This window comes from Chrysemys picta, chromosome 1 (assembly GCF_011386835.1).
Source record: "Chrysemys picta bellii isolate R12L10 chromosome 1, ASM1138683v2, whole genome shotgun sequence".
Taxonomy (NCBI): domain Eukaryota; kingdom Metazoa; phylum Chordata; order Testudines; family Emydidae; genus Chrysemys; species Chrysemys picta.
Window position 1 is genome coordinate 302396907 of NC_088791.1, and position 22299 is coordinate 302419205.

At 41.1% G+C, this 22299-nt stretch overlaps 1 protein-coding gene across 4 annotated transcripts in view; it reads left to right on the forward strand.

Moving 5' to 3' along the window:
• The window catches only part of TRPC4 (transient receptor potential cation channel subfamily C member 4), a 211898-nt gene that overhangs the window by 104239 nt on the left and 85360 nt on the right, over positions 1-22299 (forward strand). For 3 of the 4 annotated variants that reach the window (XM_065581286.1, XM_065581288.1, XM_065581287.1), the window contains one exon: positions 8530-9048. The exons of the other annotated variant lie outside the window; for it this stretch is intronic. In XM_065581286.1, the coding sequence (XP_065437358.1) occupies positions 8530-9048 (519 nt within the window). The remainder of the gene's footprint in view (positions 1-8529; positions 9049-22299) is intronic. 4 annotated transcript variants of the gene reach the window in all.

Here is a 22299-nt window from a genome sequence, read left to right on the forward strand (position 1 = left end):
GGGGGAGTTTACACTAAAGGAGAAGCTCTGCTACCCTTTCACAGGGCAACCCTGAGCTCCTGGCAAGCTGCTCCAACTCTACTGTATGAGGCGAAGGAGGGCTGGGCTATAAAGAATCTGTTGTGAAGGCTACGGCCAGGATAGCCTCGGTCTAATGCAGTGCTTGTGCTCCTGATTGTGATACGGGAACAATGGGGAGACCTTGAGCCCATCTCCTTTTCTTGCATACTGCCACAAGGACCAGCCACTCTGACCCCAAAGGACCCCAATCTTGCTGTATCTAAAGTGCCCAAATGGCATATTCTTCCCTCTCTCTCCTTGCACACTCACAAGTAGTACTTCAGAATCAAAAGTAGTAAAGCAAAATGTTACTGGAACTAGAGCAGAACCTACTCAGCTCTGAGCTGGGAGGGTTGAATCCGCAGCACAGAGTTCAGCCCTGTATGGGCCCTCTGTTTTCCAGTACATCTGATGGACACAGGGCATGGGCAACCTGCTGCTATGACAATCATGTATTCGCCCCTGGAGGTGGGAGGGCCATGTCAGGCATTCCAGAACCCACTCCTGCCATTGGGCTGCTGTAGGCTCTGTGCTGCACTTCACCAGTGTTGCACAGGTCTGTGTGTGTGTGTATATATGTGTGTGCGTGTGCTCTATGCTGCACTTCACCAATGTTGCACAGCTGTATTTGTGTGTGTGTTTCCCATCCATCTCCTCCCCTTCCAATACATCTTCTCAGCACCTAATCTACTTATTCTGGTCTAGCAACATGCTCTGGATTTTAGCAGTCAAGGTCAGAAGGCATTTCACCTAAGGATGTGTGTAGCTGTGACCCTGAATTTGCACACCATATTACAGAAACATTTCAGATTAGCAGTATTGCCTCCTGAACTTACTTTTCCATTACCAGAATACAGCTCATTAATGCCTTTGGGCCCATTCTGCAACCCATACACTGAGTAGCACTTAGTTACAGAAGAAATTGAAAGTGTTTTCCTAAAAAAGCTGCTCTATGTGAAGAAGAGCTGAAAAATCAGGCACTTAAAGGGGAAAAAAAAGTACTCACTGGCAGGGCAAGAAATATGCATTTTTATTACCACACAGTCATATTTCTTTTCAGTTAAATGTCACTCTTTTCCTTTCTCTGCTAATTTCTGCCTAATTCTTCTGGTTTCTTCTTCTCCTCCCATTATTTTCATGCACTTTCCCTGTTTGTTGTTAACGTTTCCTCACTCCCAGGGTAGCATTCTCTGAAATGCTTCTAGTTCCATGCGCAGGGCCAATTAAACAGGCAGAACTGCAGGGTCTCAATGCAAGGATGAGATGATGGCATTGGGAGGAGAGATTTAAGTTTATTAGGAACTGGGGAACTTTTGGGGAAAGGAGAATCCTATACAAGAAGGATGGGCTCCACCTAATTCAAAAGGGAACCAGATTGCTGGCATGTAAAATTAAGAAGGTCGTAAAGGAGTTTTTAAATTAAGGGCTGGGGAAAAGCCAACTGGTGCAGAGGAGCACACAGTTCAGACAGAGACATCCCTTAGGGGACAGTTTATTAAAGGGGATATTCTGTATCCTAGTAAAGAGGAGAGGCTAGAAATTGATAAAGTACTGGTAGGAACTGAAGAGAACCAATCAAACCAAAAAAGTGCCATTTACTTGCATCACATGAAAGCAGACAACTATATAGTGATAATTTTTATAAGTGCTTATATACAAATGCTAGAAGTCTAAATCCTAAAATGGGTGAACTTGAATGCCTGGTCTTACATGAGAATATTGATATAATAAGCCTCACAGAAACTTGGTGGAATGAGGATAGACAGAGGGACATGGTAATACCAGGGTACAAAATATATAGGTCTCTCTAGTGGAGGAGTGCCACTATATGTGAAAGAAAACAGAGAGTCAAATATAGCAAATATCTTAAAGGAATCAAACTGTACCATAGAATCTCTATGGATAAAAATTTGTTGCTTGAATAATAAGGGTATAGGAGTAAGAATTCTCTTCCAACCACCTGACCAGTGATTGTGAAATGCTCCAGGAGATTAGAAAGGCAACAAAAGCAGAAAACCCAATAATAATGGGAGATATCAACTATTCCCATATTGACTGGGTACATGTCACCTCAGGATGGCATGCAGAGATAAAATTTCTAGACACTATTAATGACTGCTTCTTGGAGCACCTAGTCCTGGAATAAACAATTCTTTGCTGAATCCTAAGGGGAGCACAGGATCTGGACCAAGAAGTGAATATAGCTGAACTGCTCAGTGATAGTGACCATAATATAATTAAATTTAACATCCTTGTAAAGGGGAAAATATCAAAGAAACCCACCAAAGTAGCATTGAACTTCAAAAAGGAGAACTAACAAAAATGAGGAAGATAGTTAAATGGAAATTTAAAAGGAACAGTCACAAGAGTGAAATGACTGGAAGCTGCATTTAAAAACACCATAATGGAGGCTCACACTGTGTGTATACCCCAAATAATAATAATAAAAAATAAGCAGAGTAAAAGATGTGGTTGGAGGCAAAAGGCATCCTTTAAAAATTGGAAGTCAAATCCTAGTGAGGAAAATAGAAAAGAACATAAATTCTGGCAAGTCAAGTGTAAAAGTATAATTAGGCAGGCAAAAAAATAATTTGATAAGAACTAGCAAAAGACATAAAAACTAAATTGTTTTTAAGTACACCAGAAGCAAAAAGCCTGCCAAACAATCAGTGGGGCCCTGGACGATCAAGGTTCTAAAGGAGCACTCAAGGATGACAAGGTTTAATGAATTCTCTGTATTGGTCTTCACTGCACAGTAGGTGAAGGAGATTCTCTCACCTGTGCCTTTCTTTTTAGGTGACAGATCTGAGGAATTGTCCTAGATTGAGATGTCAATAGAGGAAATTTGGAACAAACTGATAAATTAAACAGTAATACATTACCAGGACCAGATGGTATTCACCCAAGAGTTCTGAAGGAACTCAGATATGAAATAGCAGAACTACTTTCTGTGGTATGTAACCAAATCAGCCTCTGGAGGACAGCTAATTTGATGCCAATTTTTTTTTTAAAAAGCTCCAGAGGTGATCCTGACTATTACATGCTAGTAAGCCTAACTTCAGTACTGGGCAAAATGATTGAAACTTCAGTAAAGAACAGAAGTATCAAACACATGGATGAACACAATATGTTAAGGAAGAGTGAACATGACTTTTGTAAAGGGAAATCATGCCTTACCAATCTATTAGCATTTTTGAGGGAGTCAACAAGCATGTGGACAAGGGTGAACCAGTTGAGATACTGTACTTAGATTTTCAGAATCCTTTTGACAAGGTCCCTCATCAAAGACTCTTAAGCAAAGTAAGCCTTTATCAGATGAGAGGGAAGGTCCTCTCATGGCTCAGTAATTGATTAAAAGATAGGAAACAAAGAGAATAAATGGTCAATTTTCAAAATGGAAACAGGTGAATAGTAGAGTCCCCCAAAGATCTGTACTGGGACCTATCCTGTTGAACATATTTATAAATGATCAGGGAAAAGGGGTAAACAGTGATATAGCAAAGTTTGCAGACAACACTCAAGATTGTTAAGTCCAAAGCTGACAGTGAAGAGTTACAAACGGATCACACAGAACTGGGTGACTGGGCAACAAAATGGCTGATGAAGTTCAGTGTTGATAAACGCAAAGTAATGCCCGTTGGAAAACATAATCTACATATAAAATCACAGGGTCTAAAGTAGATGTTACCACTCAAGAAAGAAATCTTGGAGTCATCATGGATAGTTCTCTGAAAACATCCTCTCAATAATAATAATATATGGAGATATCCGATCTCCTAGAACTGGAAGGGACCCTGAAAGGTCATCGAGTCCAGCCCCTGCCTTCACTACCAGGACCAAGTACTGATTTTTGCCCCAGATCCCTAAGTGGCCCTCTCAAGGATTGAACTCACAACCCTGGGTTTTGCAGGCCAATGCTCAAACCACTGAGCTATCCCTCCCCTGCAAAAACCAGTCTGTAAGCAAGGACTGGCCTGCCTCCCAAGATCGGTGAGAGGCCTTGGCTACACTTGAGGATTCACAGCTCCGAGGGGAGTAGCTTGCAGCGCTGCAGGGGCTGATTACACTGGCGCTTTACAGCGCCGCACTCGCTGTGCTCAGGGGGGTGTTTTTTCACACCCCTGAGCGCAACAAGTTGCAGCGCTGTACAGCGCCAGTGTAGCCAAGGCCAGAGTGAGGGATCATTTTCCAGGATAGGTTGTAGATCGTTGATAATGCGCGGAAAAGGTTTTAGCTGGGGGCTGTATGTGTACAGTGGCAATTTAAAAAAAAACCAAACAACTCCCCCAAAATGTTAGGAATCATTAGGAAAGGGATAGATAATAAGACAGAAAATATCATAATGCCACTATACAAAGTCATGGCACACCCATACTTTGGATACTGCATGAAGGTCTGGTTACCCAATCTCAAAAAAGATATATTAAAATTAGAAAACGGTAGGAACAGCTTCCGCATGAGGAGAGATTAAAAAGACTGGGACTGTTTAGCTTAGAAAAGAGATAACTGAGGTGGGATTTAATAGAGGTTCTAAAATCATGAATGGTGTGGAGAAAGTGAACAGGAAAGTGTTATTTACCCATTCACATAACAGCAGAACCAAGGGTCACCTAATGAAATTAATAGGCAGCAGGTTTAAAACAAACATAAGGACGTAAAATTGTAAAGGCCAAAAGTATAAGTGGATTAAAAAATGAATTAGATAAGCTCACGGAGGATAGATCCATTGATGGCTATTATCCAAGATGGTCAGGGACGCAACCCCATGCTTCACATGTCCCTAAACCTTTGAATGCCAGAAGCTTGTACTGGGTGACAGAGGATGGATCACTTAATGATTGCCTTGTTCTGTTCATTCCCTCTGAAGCATCTGACATTAGTCACTGTTGGAAGACAGGATACTGGGCTAGATGGACCACTGATCTCACCAAATATGGACATTCTTAGGTTCTTATACCTATGCACTGTCTCTCTTCACCTTATAGAGGTCATTCTGCTGTCACTACACTTTCTTCAGACATCTTTTCCCTTCTCCAATGGTTTATTTATTCATCAGGCTTCAGGTGAACTTTCTGATTCAACTGTTTATCCCTTTTCCTTTTTAAAGAGACACTGTGACCCAAGGACCTCTTGGTGCCAGCTGGCAGGGGGCAAGAGGGTACATAGGGTTTTACAGGAATCCCCTGCGTAATAGTTCACTGAAGGGTAGCATGTGAAGTATCTACTGAGAGCAAGGAGCCCACTGGTCATCACAATTGTTGTGAAATATATGTACAGATAATATTTAAGGGCTTCTTTATCTATACTGAAAATTATATTCTTAAGGTCTTGGAGTTAAGGCAGGTCACCAACAGATGACATATCTCAGAAATGTTCTTTCAAGGCAGGAGGTAACAGACACCTATCTCCCTGTCTGTCCATTTGTGTATTGTATATTGTATGCCACATACTTAGCCCAATTCAAATTGAGAGATTGCAAAATATACAAGAGAGGAAATCTACAGGAAGAAATAAATAGCAGAGGGAGGTCCTGTTTATGAAGAAAGACAAAGGATTGCTCTGGAGTGTAAAGAAACTCACCGAGTCCTTTGCCTAGGAAGCAAACTGACACATGTGCTTGTCTGATGAAAGAAGGGTCACAGCCAAACTGTCTGCAAAAATGCAGCAGGAATTTTGGGTGAGCAATATTGTAGTAGACAGTAAAGAATCCTATTAATTAAGTCTAAGCTCTAGAAGACATGCAATGGTTTTATTTTATATGTAACCATTTGTTTCCAATACTTCTACATGAATCTCTGTGCTTTGATAATAAACTGATACTTGATTTCACTGTAAACATGTCTAAGTGCTGTGTGCTGAGAGGAGCAGTGATCTGAGGCGGTACGGGTAAGCTGAAGTGTAACTGTTTCTTTGGAAGCAGTGGATTGGTGAATGCGTGAGTGTCCAGTGGACATGAGGCTGGACACTCCAGGGAGACACTTGGAGGGCTCGGGGGTTGGAGTGTGCCTGTCACTAACCTGTAGAGTGATAGTGGGGCCTGTGAGGCGTGGCGACTGCTGGTATTGCCCGTGGCCAGTGGGTTTGGGAGGCAGAGACAAGGCTTCCTCATGTTAAAGGCAGGTGGTGGCGAGGTGCCTCCCAATGCTGGGTACCCCCGGGAAGCATCACAGGCACCATTCCAAATGTTCTTTGTGTTGTTTATATAGCAGTGGGGGGGGGAATCATTCCTTGTGCACCATGTTACAAAGTGACTGTAAAAATAGCACATTGGTGCTGTAAACAGCTGCTCCCTATGTGCCTTCGAAGTCGTATGTGCTGAGTTCACACTTCCCTTCCTCTCAGCACTGCAAAGCTGTACAAGAGCAAGCTGTTCTTCATTATATATATACATACTTAGTAGAACTGCTGGATAAGTTCTGATTTCAGGCTCTTTATAGCTAGTAAAGATGTACAAAGTAGACACATTTTCAGGATCAACTAGGACTGGTAGCAGTTGGCGACATTTTATATTGTGCTAAAAACAATGAATCAGAAGTTGTGAAAGAGGAACAAATGTGGAGTATAAGGATGTCATAGTTACAAGGTCACTTTCTTGACTGGCACTTTAATAGCTGGACTGGGAAAACAGAAGTTAAGCCGGGGTTCCAAAAGAGAAGGAAGATAGAAAAGAATATAGGCTAGGTTTACTCCTGAGGACATTCTGCACCAAAAATTTAAAAATTCTGTGCCCAATATTTTAAAAGTATACAAATATTATTTGTCAAATAAACATGGAGGCTTCAGCATGGCACTGGGGAGCACAGGCCACTGGCTTCACAGAGTTGGGAGATCACTGTGGAGCTCCCCATCACCCCAGGACATGGACTCAGTGGTAAGGCTGCACCCAACTCGGACATAGTGCAAGTATTGGGCCTGCCCCATAAACACCCCAAGGCCCTGACCCACCGTGCCAGGTGCACCAGGTGTGGGCAGGCAGGCTCAGCAAGGCAGAATCCAAGTGGAGGGGCCTGGTGTGGGTTGAGAGGGTTCTGTGTGGGGCAATCTGGATGCGGCTGGCTCAATGTGGGATCTGCGTGCGGGTGGGATTTGGATGCACTGGGGCTTGATGGAAGGTTCTGGGTGCAACGGTAATCGGACTCTGTAGGGGGGGTCCAGGTGACAGTGGTTGGGGCTCAGCGGGGAGGGGTCTGGGTGTGGGGGCATAGAGCTCAGAAGGGGGGTCCAGGTGTAGGGGGATCAGTCTGGGGGTCCAAATGCTGGGGGAGTGGGGCTCAGTGGGGTGGGGATCCAGGTGTGGGTGGCTCATTGGGGTGATGGGGAGGTGAGGCTCAACTGGAGGGTCTGGGTATGGGGGGGTCTGGATGCACAGGGGTTGGGCAGATGGGGGAGCAGCTCCCTTTACAGTGATTCCTCCCCTTGCAGCTGACAAGCGATGGGTACAGGAAGTGCAGGGGGGAGGGGAGTTTGCAGAGCTTCCTATAGCTGGGGGAGAAATCCGGGGTTGGGTCTGACATGGCCCTGGATGCCGTGAAGGGGAAGAGGAAGTCCTGTCCTCCCCAGCCCAGCAGGATAGGAGCAACCAGCTGGGTCTTCCCCAGTCCCGCCCCCTGCCCCACAATGATTTACCTCTCTGCCAGCTACCCAAAATATACTGCTGGGGGAGGGTCGCATGACCACTCTTGTGGCTTCCCTTTGCATCCCCATCAGAAAGTCATTTTTCTGCGAGGAAGCAAAGAAATCTATGGGGGACATAAATTCTGTGCATGCACAGTGGTGCAGAATTTCCCCAGGAGTATAGGTTATAGAATTGTATACAAGGAAAATTAATAAGCGTCAAAGAACAGTTATGAGACAAGGGTTTACAAAAAACCTACACACAAAAAGGAAGAGTATTTTAAAACTCTCTTTTGTTGTTCATTGTCTGTCCTTTATATGTTACCTACTTAGGGTCCTATCCTACAAACCATCCCATATTCCTTCAGTTACACTTATTATTAGGTGTCATGATTAGCGTATTCAGGACTGGGCCTTACAAATGCAAGCTCACTATGGCAGGGACTTCTTTTTCTCTCTGACGGGGAGACTCAAAGCCCCAGTGATTTCTAGAGCCATGCCTCCTCATTATAAAATTTATATTATCGCATCAGGGACCAGAAACAAACCAATCTTTCTTAAGTGACTCATCACCCAGCCCAAATAGATATTGTGAAAAGTTGTAGCCGATAGTTTGAGAATAACCATAGGCTACAATTTGTTAGCGCAAAGGATTGATTCAACAATTACAAATAACAAACAGATGTTGAGAAAAGATCACAATTTATGAATCAAAAAAGGAGCTGCATTTGCAAAATAGAATATTAATTCCAAATTGTTTTGTGCAACTTTTTACAAGAAGAACTATCTGTAGCTTAATTTACTGTTGCTGCTGTTGAAATAAGAGTCTATACATTTTCTCACTTTTTTGCACAGGTGCCACCAATACTGCTGGATAAGCAGTTCTCAGAATTCACACCAGACATTACACCCATTATTTTGGCTGCCCATACGAACAATTATGAGATCATAAAACTTCTTGTACAGAAGGGGGTTTCTGTACCTAGACCACATGAAGTCCGCTGCAACTGTGTTGAATGCGTCTCAAGCTCAGATGTGGACAGCCTTCGCCATTCTCGATCCAGACTCAACATTTACAAGGCTCTGGCAAGTCCATCTTTGATTGCGTTGTCCAGTGAGGATCCTTTCCTTACAGCATTTCAACTCAGTTGGGAGCTTCAGGAACTGAGTAAGGTAGAAAATGAGTTTAAGTCGGAATATGAAGAGCTGTCGCGTCAATGCAAGCAATTTGCAAAAGACCTCCTGGATCAGACACGGAGTTCCAGGGAATTGGAAATTATTCTCAATTACAGAGATGACAATAGCTTGATAGAAGAACAGAATGGTAATGATCTTGCACGATTGAAGCTGGCAATTAAGTACCGACAAAAAGAGGTAAGTGTGCTGGAGAATATTTAGGCATATTTAGTAGCAATAATGTGATAGATAATTGCCTGGAATACAGTCCTTTAAGTGAGACAACTTCAGATTGCTGCTTATTTTTTTGTTCTACAGGGGCCTCTTTTTATTATTGGAAGAACATAAGAGGTTGTTACAGTTTATTCAAACTGGAATTTGAAATATTCTATCATATCACAGATCCTGGGGGACTATCTGTTTTGCACCTGAGCATACGTTATCACTAGCACAGAATAATATTAAGCAAGTCTTTGGTAACAGAGTAAGAACTGCAAAGAGTACGTCTCAAAACTGATTAATTAACTGTGTCTGGCTGGTAAAGCGGGCATGTCACATGTTTACATGCTAGTTAAATTACATGCCTGTTGTTACAGAATGGTTTTCTCCAGGAAGGAGTTCATTTTTCTAAATAGATGTAGGCTTGGTAAGTCATTATTATCAATAGGTAAATCCTAAAAGTTTGATATTCATTTTTGGTTTGAATAAGCATCCAAAAGTAGATACTATTCTAAACATTTTCTGAGTATGCCAAACTGGACTGGAAATTTAATGAGAATCTGAAATCCCATGTGTGCCTTTTAAAATTTGTAAGGTTCTTATATGCTGTGGTACAGAATAAGAAACTAGATAGAAAGATCAGTTTTTCATGAGAGTTCCAAAACTTGTGCATCTGATCCTAGCCAGAAATTACTATGTCATTTGGGAGTTTTGCTTTCAACAGCAGCTCCAATGCAGAAGTGTAAAGTCAAGCAGAAAAGTATATCAGAACATTTCAAACCTTAGTAGTACTGCTACTACTAATAATAATTAAAAATGGTTCTATTCAGGTTTTAAAAATGGGCAAAGGTTCAAAGTGTCGTTACTTTTAATTGAGCCTATTCACCCATTGCTATTAAGTCCCTGATCCTGCAAACAATAACCTATATGCTTTACATTAAGCACATAGGTAGAGTTTGCAGAATCTGGTTTAAGCTAACATTTATCAACACACAGAAGTCAACATGATCTACTAATATATATATACATATATTTGACTTGGAAAAGGCCTATGTTGCTCACTTATTTCATATTTAAATGTCATGGTATGCCATGGTTAAGCCTACTCCATATGATCTAATTCTGGAGAAGGACCTACAGGTGGCCTTTAATATAGCAAGAAATGATTGACACTATCTTTCACTTGCTGTTTCATTATTTCAGGATGCATGCTCACCAGTTTCCTAAATAACTTGCTGTGATGTACTTTCAGACATTGTACCTCAGTCCTTTTTGAGAAACTAATCTCTGTGTGTCTCATTTGTATTTCTTAAAATGTGAAATACTACTTTATAATTTATACTTCTATATTCATTTAGCAAATGTTAGCTGTGACTTGGATTTTCCAATGGATTCAAGCATTTAAGAGCAGTTCTGAGTTTGCACAGTGATTTGAAATCCTAATTGTAAAGCTTGAATTTTTCTAATTTGAGTCTTAGGTAGTGAGAGACATCTGCAAGTGCAAATGGCTTATATAGTCCCAGCTGATTTCCATGCCTAATTAAATTGCAGTAATACAGATGATTACCCTTTATAGAGTCCTTGTAATGGCAAACATTAAAGCAATACTGACTCTTGAGACAATGATTCCAAATCACTGGATCATCTACATTTTTGATATTTTTTTCAATTTCTATTAATCTTTTTCACTATTTCTCCCCTGAGTAGCCCCTTAAATGGAAGTAGGTTCTACTTATTTTCTCCGCCATATTATTTATTTGCCTATTAGATGCTGGAACAAATATTGTCAAACACAACAGACCAATTATTTTATTTCTAATGACTACAATAAGAGAAGGTATTGTATGAGATACAAATATGGAAAGCCTAGAAGACAAAATAGTTATATGACAGCAAACTCAGAGCTAAATTCTGTCACGTCCTGTGCAGATGTATTCTGGGAATTCCATCTTGCCTCATCCATTGTATCCACCCCGGCATAGGCACCAACTCCAGGGTGCTCTGGGGCTGGAGCAAGCATGGAAAAAAATAGTGGGTGCTGGCGGGCCCCGTCGATCAGCTCCTCCCCATTTCCCCCAGCACCTCCCACCCACTGAGGATCAGCTGTTCAGTGGCAGGCTGGAGGCGCTGTGCGGGAGGAGGAGCAGGGGCAGAGTGCGGGTGGGGTACACTCAGGAGAGGGGACAGAACATGGGAAGAGGCAGGGTGGGCAGAGCAGCGGTGGGAAGAGGTGGGGTGGGGGTGGAGCAGGGGCAGGAAGGGTGGGGCGGGGTGGGATCTTGGGGAAGGGATAGAATGGGAGTGGGGCCTGGGGCGGAGCAGGGGTTGACCACTGCCTGAGAAATCAGAAAGTCAATGCCTCTGCACCCAGGATCCCGCCAGGATCCTGACCTAGTACTGTAGCCATCCAGCTGGAAGATATGATCATTGTTCTATCTGCTTTGTGCATTTCTGGTGACTGGCAGAAGGTGTTGGAGGCAAAATAGGCTATTCCTATGTAAAAGGAATAGCAGGGAAAGATGTGGGTTATTCTTTAATATTCTGTTGTTGGATCTGACCTGCCTTAGAACATCATCTCTTGAGTGATACAACTGTTCTCCCTGCTCTATGGGCTTAAGCCACTGAGAATCAGAATTACGGCCAGATAGGTTTGTGTTGTATCAGGAAAAAATATGATTTTGTTTCTCAGCAATCTTATTTGAGTTTTAATCGTTTGGTGGTGGTGGTGGTGGTTGGTTGGTTTTTGCTTTTGTTTTTCTCTCTCTCAACTTAACTCAGTCAAAAAATAGCCTTTACTTTACATCCAACCCCACAAAATAAAAAAACAAACAAACCAGCTGAACAATACATTTCCTTCCCTCCCTGACACATCAGTGATCTCATACCTCTCATCCTTTATTATTATTACCATTCATTATTAAAATTACAGCAGGGCTGAAATTGGGGCCCACTGGGCTAAGCAGAGTACAAATACATAGTAAGAGACAATTCCTGCCCTGGAGAGCATCCAGTCTAATTTAAGACAAGAAGCAACAAGTCAACATAACAAAAACTGGAGGAAGGAGGAAAAGGATGATAGGAACATCATTTTTCTTTTAAGTTTTACGATGGGAATATTGTTTGTTTATTTCTGATATCACTAATTTGTACTGACATCTGTAGGTGGTTTACCACAGACATCTTAGCAGAAGTAGGGTCTTGAGAAGTAGATCCGGATTGTGACTTTATGATCTGACATGGGGGGAGAGTGTTCCATGCACCAGTTTTGTCATGGATCTAGTTCAGAGGTGCTTGTGGGAGAAGAACACAAATGGGTGAAGAAGAATTGCACTGCTGGTGTGCAAAGGAAGGTGACTCTTAAAAACACAAGGCAGGAGAAGTGGAGTCGTGGAGGAGTCTCAAAAATGAGGACAGGATGCTTGATTGAACTGACATAGAGATTGAAAAAGCCTCTCTCGAGTGGATGTGGTCCCTTCAAAGGCAATGTGGTGGTTTACAAGCTGCTGCTACTGTCTGTACATTATTCTTCATAAAGATAAACAGTGAGCATCCGTTTGCAGTGCTGTCAGTCCACATCTTTCTTGAGCGCCAAATTCCCTTTGTAAAGAAAAAACAAAAAGCCTTCAAAAATGTATGCAAATCATTTTGGAAGCTCTGTGCAGTAAAAATTGCTCATGTTCTGCATTTCCATTCTGTTGATATCTGCCACAATACTGTGATCATGTCATTCAGACTTTCTCAGGCGGCATCCCAGAAAAATTCCTTCCCAGCTCTTGGAATCCTGTCAGAATGAGTCACTAGGTGGTGAGTCTGATGAAGTGGGTATTCACCCACAAAAGCTCATGCTCCAATATGTCTGTTAGTCTATAAGGTGCCACAAGACTCTTTGTCGCTTTTTACAGATCCAGACTAACACGGCTACCCCTCTGATAGGTGGGGAGTCTATCGAATGGGCAGCCTGCCTCTTTTGCTTCATTAATAAATAACAAGGTTGAAAGACACTTAGAGTTTGAGATGCAGAATGCCTGATGACACCATTGATAGTGTCTGTTGATAATGATATTTTCAGTCCAGTGACCAGAATATTACACTCTATATTTTTGGAGTACTTAGTGGCAATATTACTTTACAGGATGCAGGTTAAAGCCCCCAAGCCAGAATTTTTCTCCTCTCTGTTAACACTCGTGGTGCTGATTGATTGCAAGAAATGACATTTTCCTGCTGCTGCTGGTCTGACTCCTGTCCCTTCCTTCCCCCACTTGCCTGCTTCCAACACCTATTGTTGCTAGGTAACAATTAGCAATGCGCATCAGCTATTCCCTAATGTCCCACAACCATTCAGCACTGTGCAGTGTGACATTTCATTGACCAGCTCTCAGTTGTTTACACCAATGGACATTGACAATGACCCGATTAGTCATTTCGGCTATCACTGTGCTAGGATCTAGGGGCATGATGAACAATGCCAAAAAGCTTCCTGTTTTCCTGAATCAAATATAAAACTTTATCTGATTCACATATGATTCCTTTCATAGGTGTAGAAGGGATGATACAAATCATAGAATTGTAGGGCTGGAAGGGACCTTAAGAGGTCATCTAATTCGCCCCTCCTACTTCCCTCATCTAACCCCATATCTGAATTACAGGCCAACATTTTTCTATCAACAAATCCAATGGTCAATCTGAATGCATGTAGATTGTAAACTGCCCAGGACAGGGAATATAAATAAATAAATAATAAACAATTATCAACTAGTCATTTTTTTTTGCATTGATTTCAAAATGCACATTACAAACCTGAGGGATATATACAGAAGAGTTATATTTCTGTATTATTTCTTCAGATATATGTACTTACATGGTATTACAGATCTAAAATGGTACTTCAAGAATGACAGGAAATACTATCACCTTGAGAAACTCCCTCATCTAACCAGGCACTGAGCTTGAATGCCAATATATGTTCTTTTGAAGCTAATAGAAAACATGTATCCTATCTCCTAGAGCTGGAAGGGACCTTGAAAGGTCATCAAGTCCAGCCCCCTGCCTTCACTAGCAGGACCAAGTACTGATTTTGCCCCAAATACCTAAGTGGCCTCCCCAAGGATTGAACTCACAACCCTGATTTTAGCAAGCTAATGCTCAAACCACTGAGCTATTTTATGTGCATGCGCTCTCATGTATGCGTGTACACACACACACACACACACACACACACACACACACACACACACACACACACACACACACACACACACACACACACACACACACACACACACACACACACACACACACACACACACACACACACACACACACACTTCCTTCCTTCCTTCCTTCCTTCCATTATAGTGACTATACTCTTACAATACAGGTATTGTAATGTTTGTGGTTCCAGATTAGATTAAAGTGATTTTTAAAGATTATTTTTCCTCTTAATATCACTACAGGGCACAGTTAAGGTTATTTTGGTGCTATAGCTGTACAGTTCTATACCTTGACATGTTTGGATTTCTTTTAAGTGACTCTTAACTCTGAAATATCTTGGTTTATAATGGTTGCTTTTGGGGATGAGTATAACATCCTTGTGATGTTTATTACTCTTAAATTATTTATACATAATCTCAGTTTTAACTCACTTTTACCTTTTTTTATATCTTAGTATCTGAACATCTGGAAAAATGTACTCAATAAAACATGTGAAATGGGAAAAAAGATGCTTGAATGGTTTAATGTTCTCTGGGTCAGTGTCTGATATCACAGCAAATGTTACAGTAATGTAATAGAATTGAATTTAGTGTATTATTCTCAGTCTTTTTCTTCAGCATCTGCGTCCTTGTTCAGTCTCCATTCCTGTTCCTTGAAAAGTCTTCCTCCTGTCCTCTGACTTTTACCATTGGCTGCATTTTCAGAATTTGGTCATTGATTTTAATGCAAGTCAAATGAATAAAGTCAGGTTTCTTTGCCACTTATCATTCTGCTTTTCCCCCTTACATCCTTATTTTATTGTAATCCTCCTTTCCTTCCCTTGCATATCTATATGGCCGAATCTCCTTGTCTATCCTATGGTACCCTGAGTCCTTTGCTTGGCTTCTCCCAGCAATTCATTTAAGTTTTGATCTAAGTGCATCTGTTTACTGTCCATTCCCAAGTCCATATTCTTGGGACTCTGTCAGCAGGCATTAGTCTGGCCTAGGTGCTGACCTCTTCTCTTTGTTGTTGCTATGTTCTCTACACAAATATATTGATTTTTTTGCAACACCAGCAATTAGGAAAATTAGTACCCCAGTAGATGGAGAGGAGCAGCAGTAGAGAAGTCAAAAGCAACAATCTACCACATGTGCAAGGGTTGAAGAAGGAGACAGCATCTGATAAATTGAGGAATAATATCAAGAAACAGCAGAGCTTTTAGGAGACCAGACAGATAAACATTGTTCAATTTGAAAAGCTACACAGAGTAAAGGGCCTTTGGGAGGTCTTTCAAACCTGTTAACAGCATAAAAACAGTCAATGCTAAACAAAATCCACATAATTTTCTTGCAGACTTTACAGTATATATTATGTCTTAATGCTCCAAACCTCTGTTTTTCAAGAGATTTTAAAGCAATATTTGTGTTGTTGTTAGTGAAGCTGTTTATGGAGTGACTGATAAATACGAAGCACATTTTTTGAATGATTAGTGAGCATTTGTTAAAATTTGCCAGTCATGCTGTATTCCAGTGTTCCTCATTCTATCTGTAGTCACTAAATGGTTCTTTTGAGACCAAGGACTTGTTTATACCACCTGCCGGATCGTCAGGCAGCGATCAATCCAGCAGGGGTTGATTTATCGCATCTACTCTAGACGCAATAAATCGACCACCAAGTGCTCTCCTGTCGACTCCGGTATTCCACCAGAGCGAGAGGCACAGGCGGAGTCGACAGGAGAGTGTCAGCAGTCGACTCACCGCAGTGAAGACACCACGCGGTGAGTAGATCTAAGAACATTGACTTCAGCTACGTTCTTCACGTGAAGAATGTAGCTGAAGTTGCGTAACTTAGATCGATTCCACACACACACACCCCAGTGTAGACCAGGCCCAAGTGCTGCAAACCTTGTTCATTCAAGCAATCTTTATTCACATGGGAGGTCCCATTGACTTCAGTAAGTCGTAAGAGTTACAGGATGGAATCCTGGGTACCCACCCTATTTAGTTAGGTGGTTCATGTGAAAGGGTTAATACAGAAAAGAGGGGTTTCAGAAGCTGGTAGAAACAGTGTCATGGCCTTAGGTTATAGTTAACCAGTGGGATGTTGTTCTGATGTTTTGGGGTTCAGACATGCTTCAGATTAAATCAATGGGAGTTTTATTATCAACTTCTGTGAGGGTAGAGCAGAAGCAGAATTGTATGTTAGCTCAGTGAATTTTCCCTCCACCAGTTGTAGTCCAGGTAAACGCTATCTGATATTTTTTTCCTAACTTGTATTTGACTCAGTCTCAAAGTTCTTCTTGATTAGACAGACAAGTTGTTTCTTCTCCTTCTCATTCTTGTACCAATTTCCTTCCCCACTACAGCTAGCCCAAACCTTTTAACTGAAACAATTTTATGTCCAAAAATGCAGTCTTGTTAAAATCTGAACATTTTTGTGGGAACGTATTGTGGGAAATCTAAATATTTGGGGGGAATATGTCGATTTTGATACCATTTTCAATGGGGAAAAAAGTCAAAATGTTTTATTTTGACAGTGTCAAAACATTTTGATTTGACAATGTTTAAATAATTTGTTTTTTCTCATTTCATTTAGACTTCCATATTATATTAAAACATGAATTAAAATTACATTTATATATTATATTTCATAGTATGTAAACATTATAATATTTTAATATAATAGAAAAGTTTAATCAAAATGATAGTCAAAATAAAATGTTTTGACAGTGCTGAACCAGAACATTTCGATAATCCTGACTTCATTTTTATCAGAGTTTTATTTCATGGGGAAATTTTGAAATTTTGGCTTTTCATTCCAGTTTGGAACAAAACAAATGTCAAAATATCAGAATTTCCCGCATAGTGGAAATTCCAGCTTCAGACCAGCTCTGTTTAGCACCATTTCCTCATTGTTTTATCACTTTGACGCTGGTGCCAGTGGAGAGCATACCTGAGGCAGGGAAAGCGAGATGGAAAGAACTACATGTCAGGGATTGCTGTTAAGAATACAATAATAGAATAACTATTTCTGGCTTTGGCTTTTGTGTACCCACCAAATATTCACCAGTGATTAAGAAATGTGAGCAAGACTATACCAGTTGGATACCAGTCCTCCTCTCTCACAAACGCAAAAACAGAGAATCTGATACATACCGTACCATCTCCCTTTTATTTGTACCTAACATACAATAGCATGAGATTTTCATTTTTTATAGTTAAGCTTGTGAGTGGGGCCCTCCGAGGAAACACATGCACATTTCAATTTGTAACTAATGATGGGCATATTTGTTGTTGTTTTTTTCCTGCTCAGAGGAAGATCTACAGGGGTTAAAACATCAGCTGCTTGCTGCACAGTGACATATTATGTATTAGAAAATAAGATTTTCCAATATTTTTTACATTTTGTTTGGTTTTACTCTTAAAAGTTATATTTAACTTTGATTGATTTTTTGCTTTTTAGCTTTATTGTTTAAGGTTAACCCCATTTTTGTTTATTTTCCTTTCTTTTAAAAAGAAATCTTGTTCTTGGTTTCTTATTTACCCAATCTTCTTCCCTTTCTGTGAGTCAAAGCACACACAAGCTAGATATATTAAACATTTGAAAACCCAAGTGCCGAAAGTTAGACTCCTAAATCCATATTTATGCATGTAAGTAAAAGTAGCCTGATTTTCACAAGTACCACTCACATTGACTTTAATGAGATTTCAGTGTGTTGTCAGACTTCTGGAAATCAGGCTCCTTTAATCTGGTGCTTTGAAGTGAATTTCAGAGCTGACTTTCATACACTCAAAGTTAAAAATGTTGACCAGCATTTTCTGATTTTTGAGTGCTTAACACAATATTCTCATAATATAGTTTATTTGACATGGAATGTTAATAATTTGATGATGGTGCTTCTTGTGTAACTAAGAGGTTATGGTCTCCTGAGCACCTAGGCTAATAAACAGCTCAGCCTTAGTGTTTACATTCTATTAACATCTTGGCCTGTGACTCCTGAGCTTGTTCAGTCTGGCTAGCACTGCATAAACAAGAAGCAGCCACAAATTTCCATATTATATTTTTGAGCAAATTGATGTTGAAAGCTCAATAATCCTTTCATGGCTAGATTACCAATAACTCAGTCTATTTAATAAGTTTCCCAGGCCAAATCTTGAGCACCAGACTCAGTGTGAACTCAGTTCTTACTGTAGCTTCCTTAATGAAGCCGCTACGAGCTATTCTTTGAGTAAATGCTGAAGAATGGATTCGACAATCCATAAAGTTCATTTTGTGCCAGGTAAAGGAGGTAAGGGGGAGCATTGGGGGGCGGGTGCTGAGAGCAGGATAAAAGGGGACATGGTGGAGCCAACCTCCACTACACTAGATTCACTGCTGTATAAGCTCCGGAGCAGCAGAAGTTAGAGTAGTAGTCCCTCTGCAGCTCTAATTTGCGCTCGGTGTCTGGAGACAAGGGAGTCAAAACCAGTTCACTATAGACACCACTCCCCTCTAGATTTAAGTGCAGCAGTGGAGAACCGGAGCCTGAATAAATGGCTCAGGATTAATAATTACAGCTAATAGAGGTGATCTGATACCAGACAAGCCAAACCACTGCTGCTGCCCTGCTTGCTAAAACAGAACCGATGGTACTGGTACATACTCTGGACCTGATCCTGGGAGATGCTCAGGATTTCTGCTTGGCTTTGACAAGAGTGCCAGGTGCTCGGCACCTGTCAAGATCAGGCCCAAGCTATTCTTTACAATGTAGTGTGTACTTTGCAGCAGATTACAACAGGCAAATCCTAAGGTTCTCAGTCCAATAGTAGGAGTAGGGGTATTCAGGTTGTCCAGTAACCTGCATGGATAATTATCCCTGAGTGCTTTTTGAATTCATATACATTAACACTTGTGCTAAGAGCAAGAGATAGAAACTGTTCAGTGATTATGAGGCAAAAATATTAATACATTTCAAAAACCTGAGGTACCTTTTGTGAGGGCCTTAAAGATTAGAATTTGCATTTAATGTTGCAGATAGACTTTGAATGACTTCAGCAGCCCTTCTTAATTAACATCCTTTCAGAATCAAATGACTGAATGATTGTATATCTAAGAGATATACAAATAACACGTCAAATATAACACCTCTGGGCAGTTCTTTGAAAGAAACCTGGAAGAAGTAAAGAACTTAGTTATTTTGCAGCCATGTGTCAGGTAGTGAGTGTAGCCATGCAAGCATTAACTAAAAGAATGAAAAGGTGCCGCCTAGTCAGACGTCTCCATCTAAAAATAATAATAATAATAATAAAATTACCAAACCCCAGAAAAGCTAACTTGGATAATATTTGGACATTTTAACACCAGGAGAAGATATGTTTAGTCTGTGCAGCCCATAACTGTAAGAAGTGAAGTATTCAAGTTTGGGACTATGTCTCCAAAACTCCCATTTCTGCAAATTCTCAGTCACAGTCCTCAAGCTCTTAGATAAACATTTGCCAGGCAGGGGCAAGTTACTCTAAAATAGCCCATATGTTTGCTTTGTAAATCATTTAGAAGCCGTTGTGTTTATACATAAGACTCCACATATTGTTAAATAGCATAAATTATGTAAGCAGCTTATCTGCTTCACAAGTTTGAAGTATTACTATAATTGGTTATATGCTGCCTATGCTGAATGGGGTTTGGATTTCCCAATGGAAGGTGCAGTGGTTCCTATTAAAAAGATCACATTTACTCACAGTTCCCACAACAATGGCAATAAACATACCATCATTATGGAAGTATAAGGATCCACACGATGTAAAATGAATCTCAACATTTTAACTTTTTAAATTGTTCAGAGTGTGTCTACAAGCTTTTGTGAATAATGAATGCCAGGTGCATACTTATCCCCTTTCATTACAGTGCCAATTAAATTGTTAATGATGCTGATATTCTTCAATTCCTGAAACTTAGCACAAGTTATTAAGCTGGAGAGAATAACAGTACACAGCACTAATAAGGAACAGCAGCTCTTTTCCATTTTCAGTTCCCTTCCTGTAAGCATTTGGATGCAACTGTATCTTCCTTGAGAAAATTGTTAGTGTGGTTAGCCCTATTAGATAGTATCATTAATAGAGGTTATTCTCCTGTGAGTGTATGTCCATTAGCTTCAGCAGAGTTCCATGTGATTTATGTGAGAAGAACAGACTTGCATTATGCATCTTCTTTTACTTATTCTGAAATTAAAAGGAAGGGGGTTGGTTTTGTTGTCCATATGTCAATGTAGAATCATCATCACTCAAAAGGAATCATTTCCATAATGCCAACTCTAACAGTTCAAAAATTATTACTGGGTGCCAAACATGGAATTGCTTTTAAAATAATATGTTTGTTCTTGTGAAAGTCGTATGATTTTTAAGTCTGATTTCTGATTTTTGAACTTTTGGCAGAAAGCCTTATGATGCCCATCTCTGTATAGGTGTTTCAGGATGAAAGGTTCTGCTTGATATGAAAAGAAAATGGTCCCATAAAAATTGGATGTCTTCCTTCTGACAGGGAGACTCAGTTTTCCTTCTTCAAAATGAGGGATGCCATCTCTCCCATCTCCACTCCCTGTTGTCTCTCACGGGAAAACCCCAAATCCACCTCCCCACATCCCTGGCACAATTCAAAATGCCTGCTGCATCCTCTCTCCTCTGACGTTCTCTAACCTGGTACCTGGGAAATACTGCAAAATAAATTCTGGTAATAGTCATTTGAATTTTTAAACAAATTAGCTTCGACGGTGCTCACAGACCTCGTGTTCAGCTTACTGTGGATATTCTAGCAATGGAGCTAACAGGCCGGAATGTTCAGAAACACTGACTTTCAAGTGACTATTGAAGAATATCAGTAGAAAATGAATTTAGAACTTGTAAATCACGTCAGAAACGCATTTCTTAGAGTAACCTTTATCCGATTAGGCAACACAATATAATTGTCCAGTCAAATTCTCCACTATAGACTAGTCCACACAGCCAGGGGGCTCCAGGCACCAGCACAGCAAGCGTGTGCCTGGAGCGGCAAGCCGCGGGGGACGGCCTGCCGGTTGCCGTGAGGGTGGCAGTCAGGCTGCCTTCGGCGGCATGCCTGCAGGAGGTCCGCCGGTCCCGCGGTTTCGGCAGCAATTCAGCGGCGGGTACGCCGAAGGCGCGGGACCGGCGGACCTCCCGCAGGCGAGCCACCAAAAGCTGCCTGACTGCCATGCTTGGGGCAGCAAAATACGTAGAGCCGTCCCTGCACACAGCAGACATTTTGAATATTGAGCCTGTGCATTTAACTGCTTGTGAACAGTCTACAGAATATAAATAGTTTGCAGTGAATAGTTTCAAATAATAGAGAAATTTGAGAAAATTAAGAGCAGTTCATGGACGATTTGTGAACAGAAAAAGATGCAACATTCTTTGAATAAATTATTCACTATGAATTATCTACTCCAGTTCCTCCATCCTCCTCCCTCTCCCAGATGGCACGCTCCAATGTTCTCTCTGCTTCTCCCAGGCATGCTCCAGCATTCTCTTTGCTTCTCCCAGGCACGCTCCAGGACCCATGGCAAATTCTAGCCACTCCCCCTTCATCCTTAGCTCACCTTTTCCAGTCTCTCTATACATGCCAGTACCCTCCTGTTCACTTCCCCATTGGCAAACTCCAGCCTACCTGCTCCCCTCTTCCCTAGCATACTCCAACCGGATCCTTCCCCTGCTATATCCCTCAACCCACCTATTGCTGTCTCCACTGATACATGTCTGCCTCTCTCTGATTCCTGGTTAATTGTACTAATTTCTTGCTTACTTGGGTGGGAATACAATTGGAATCAGGACTGCATCCAGAGTGGTGGCGAAGCTGATTTAATAAACAAGGGAAAGAATTGTGTGCACTTCACAAACAGATGTAAGGGGAGAAAACAATTCAAAAGTTCTTTTCCCCAATCCAGATAGTGTCCCTTTAATTCAGAAATGCTTAGTCAGAATTTTAAAATGATCTCACTTCATCATGCCTGACTTCATTGTTTATCCCTGTTGTTCCTTATGATCTTTA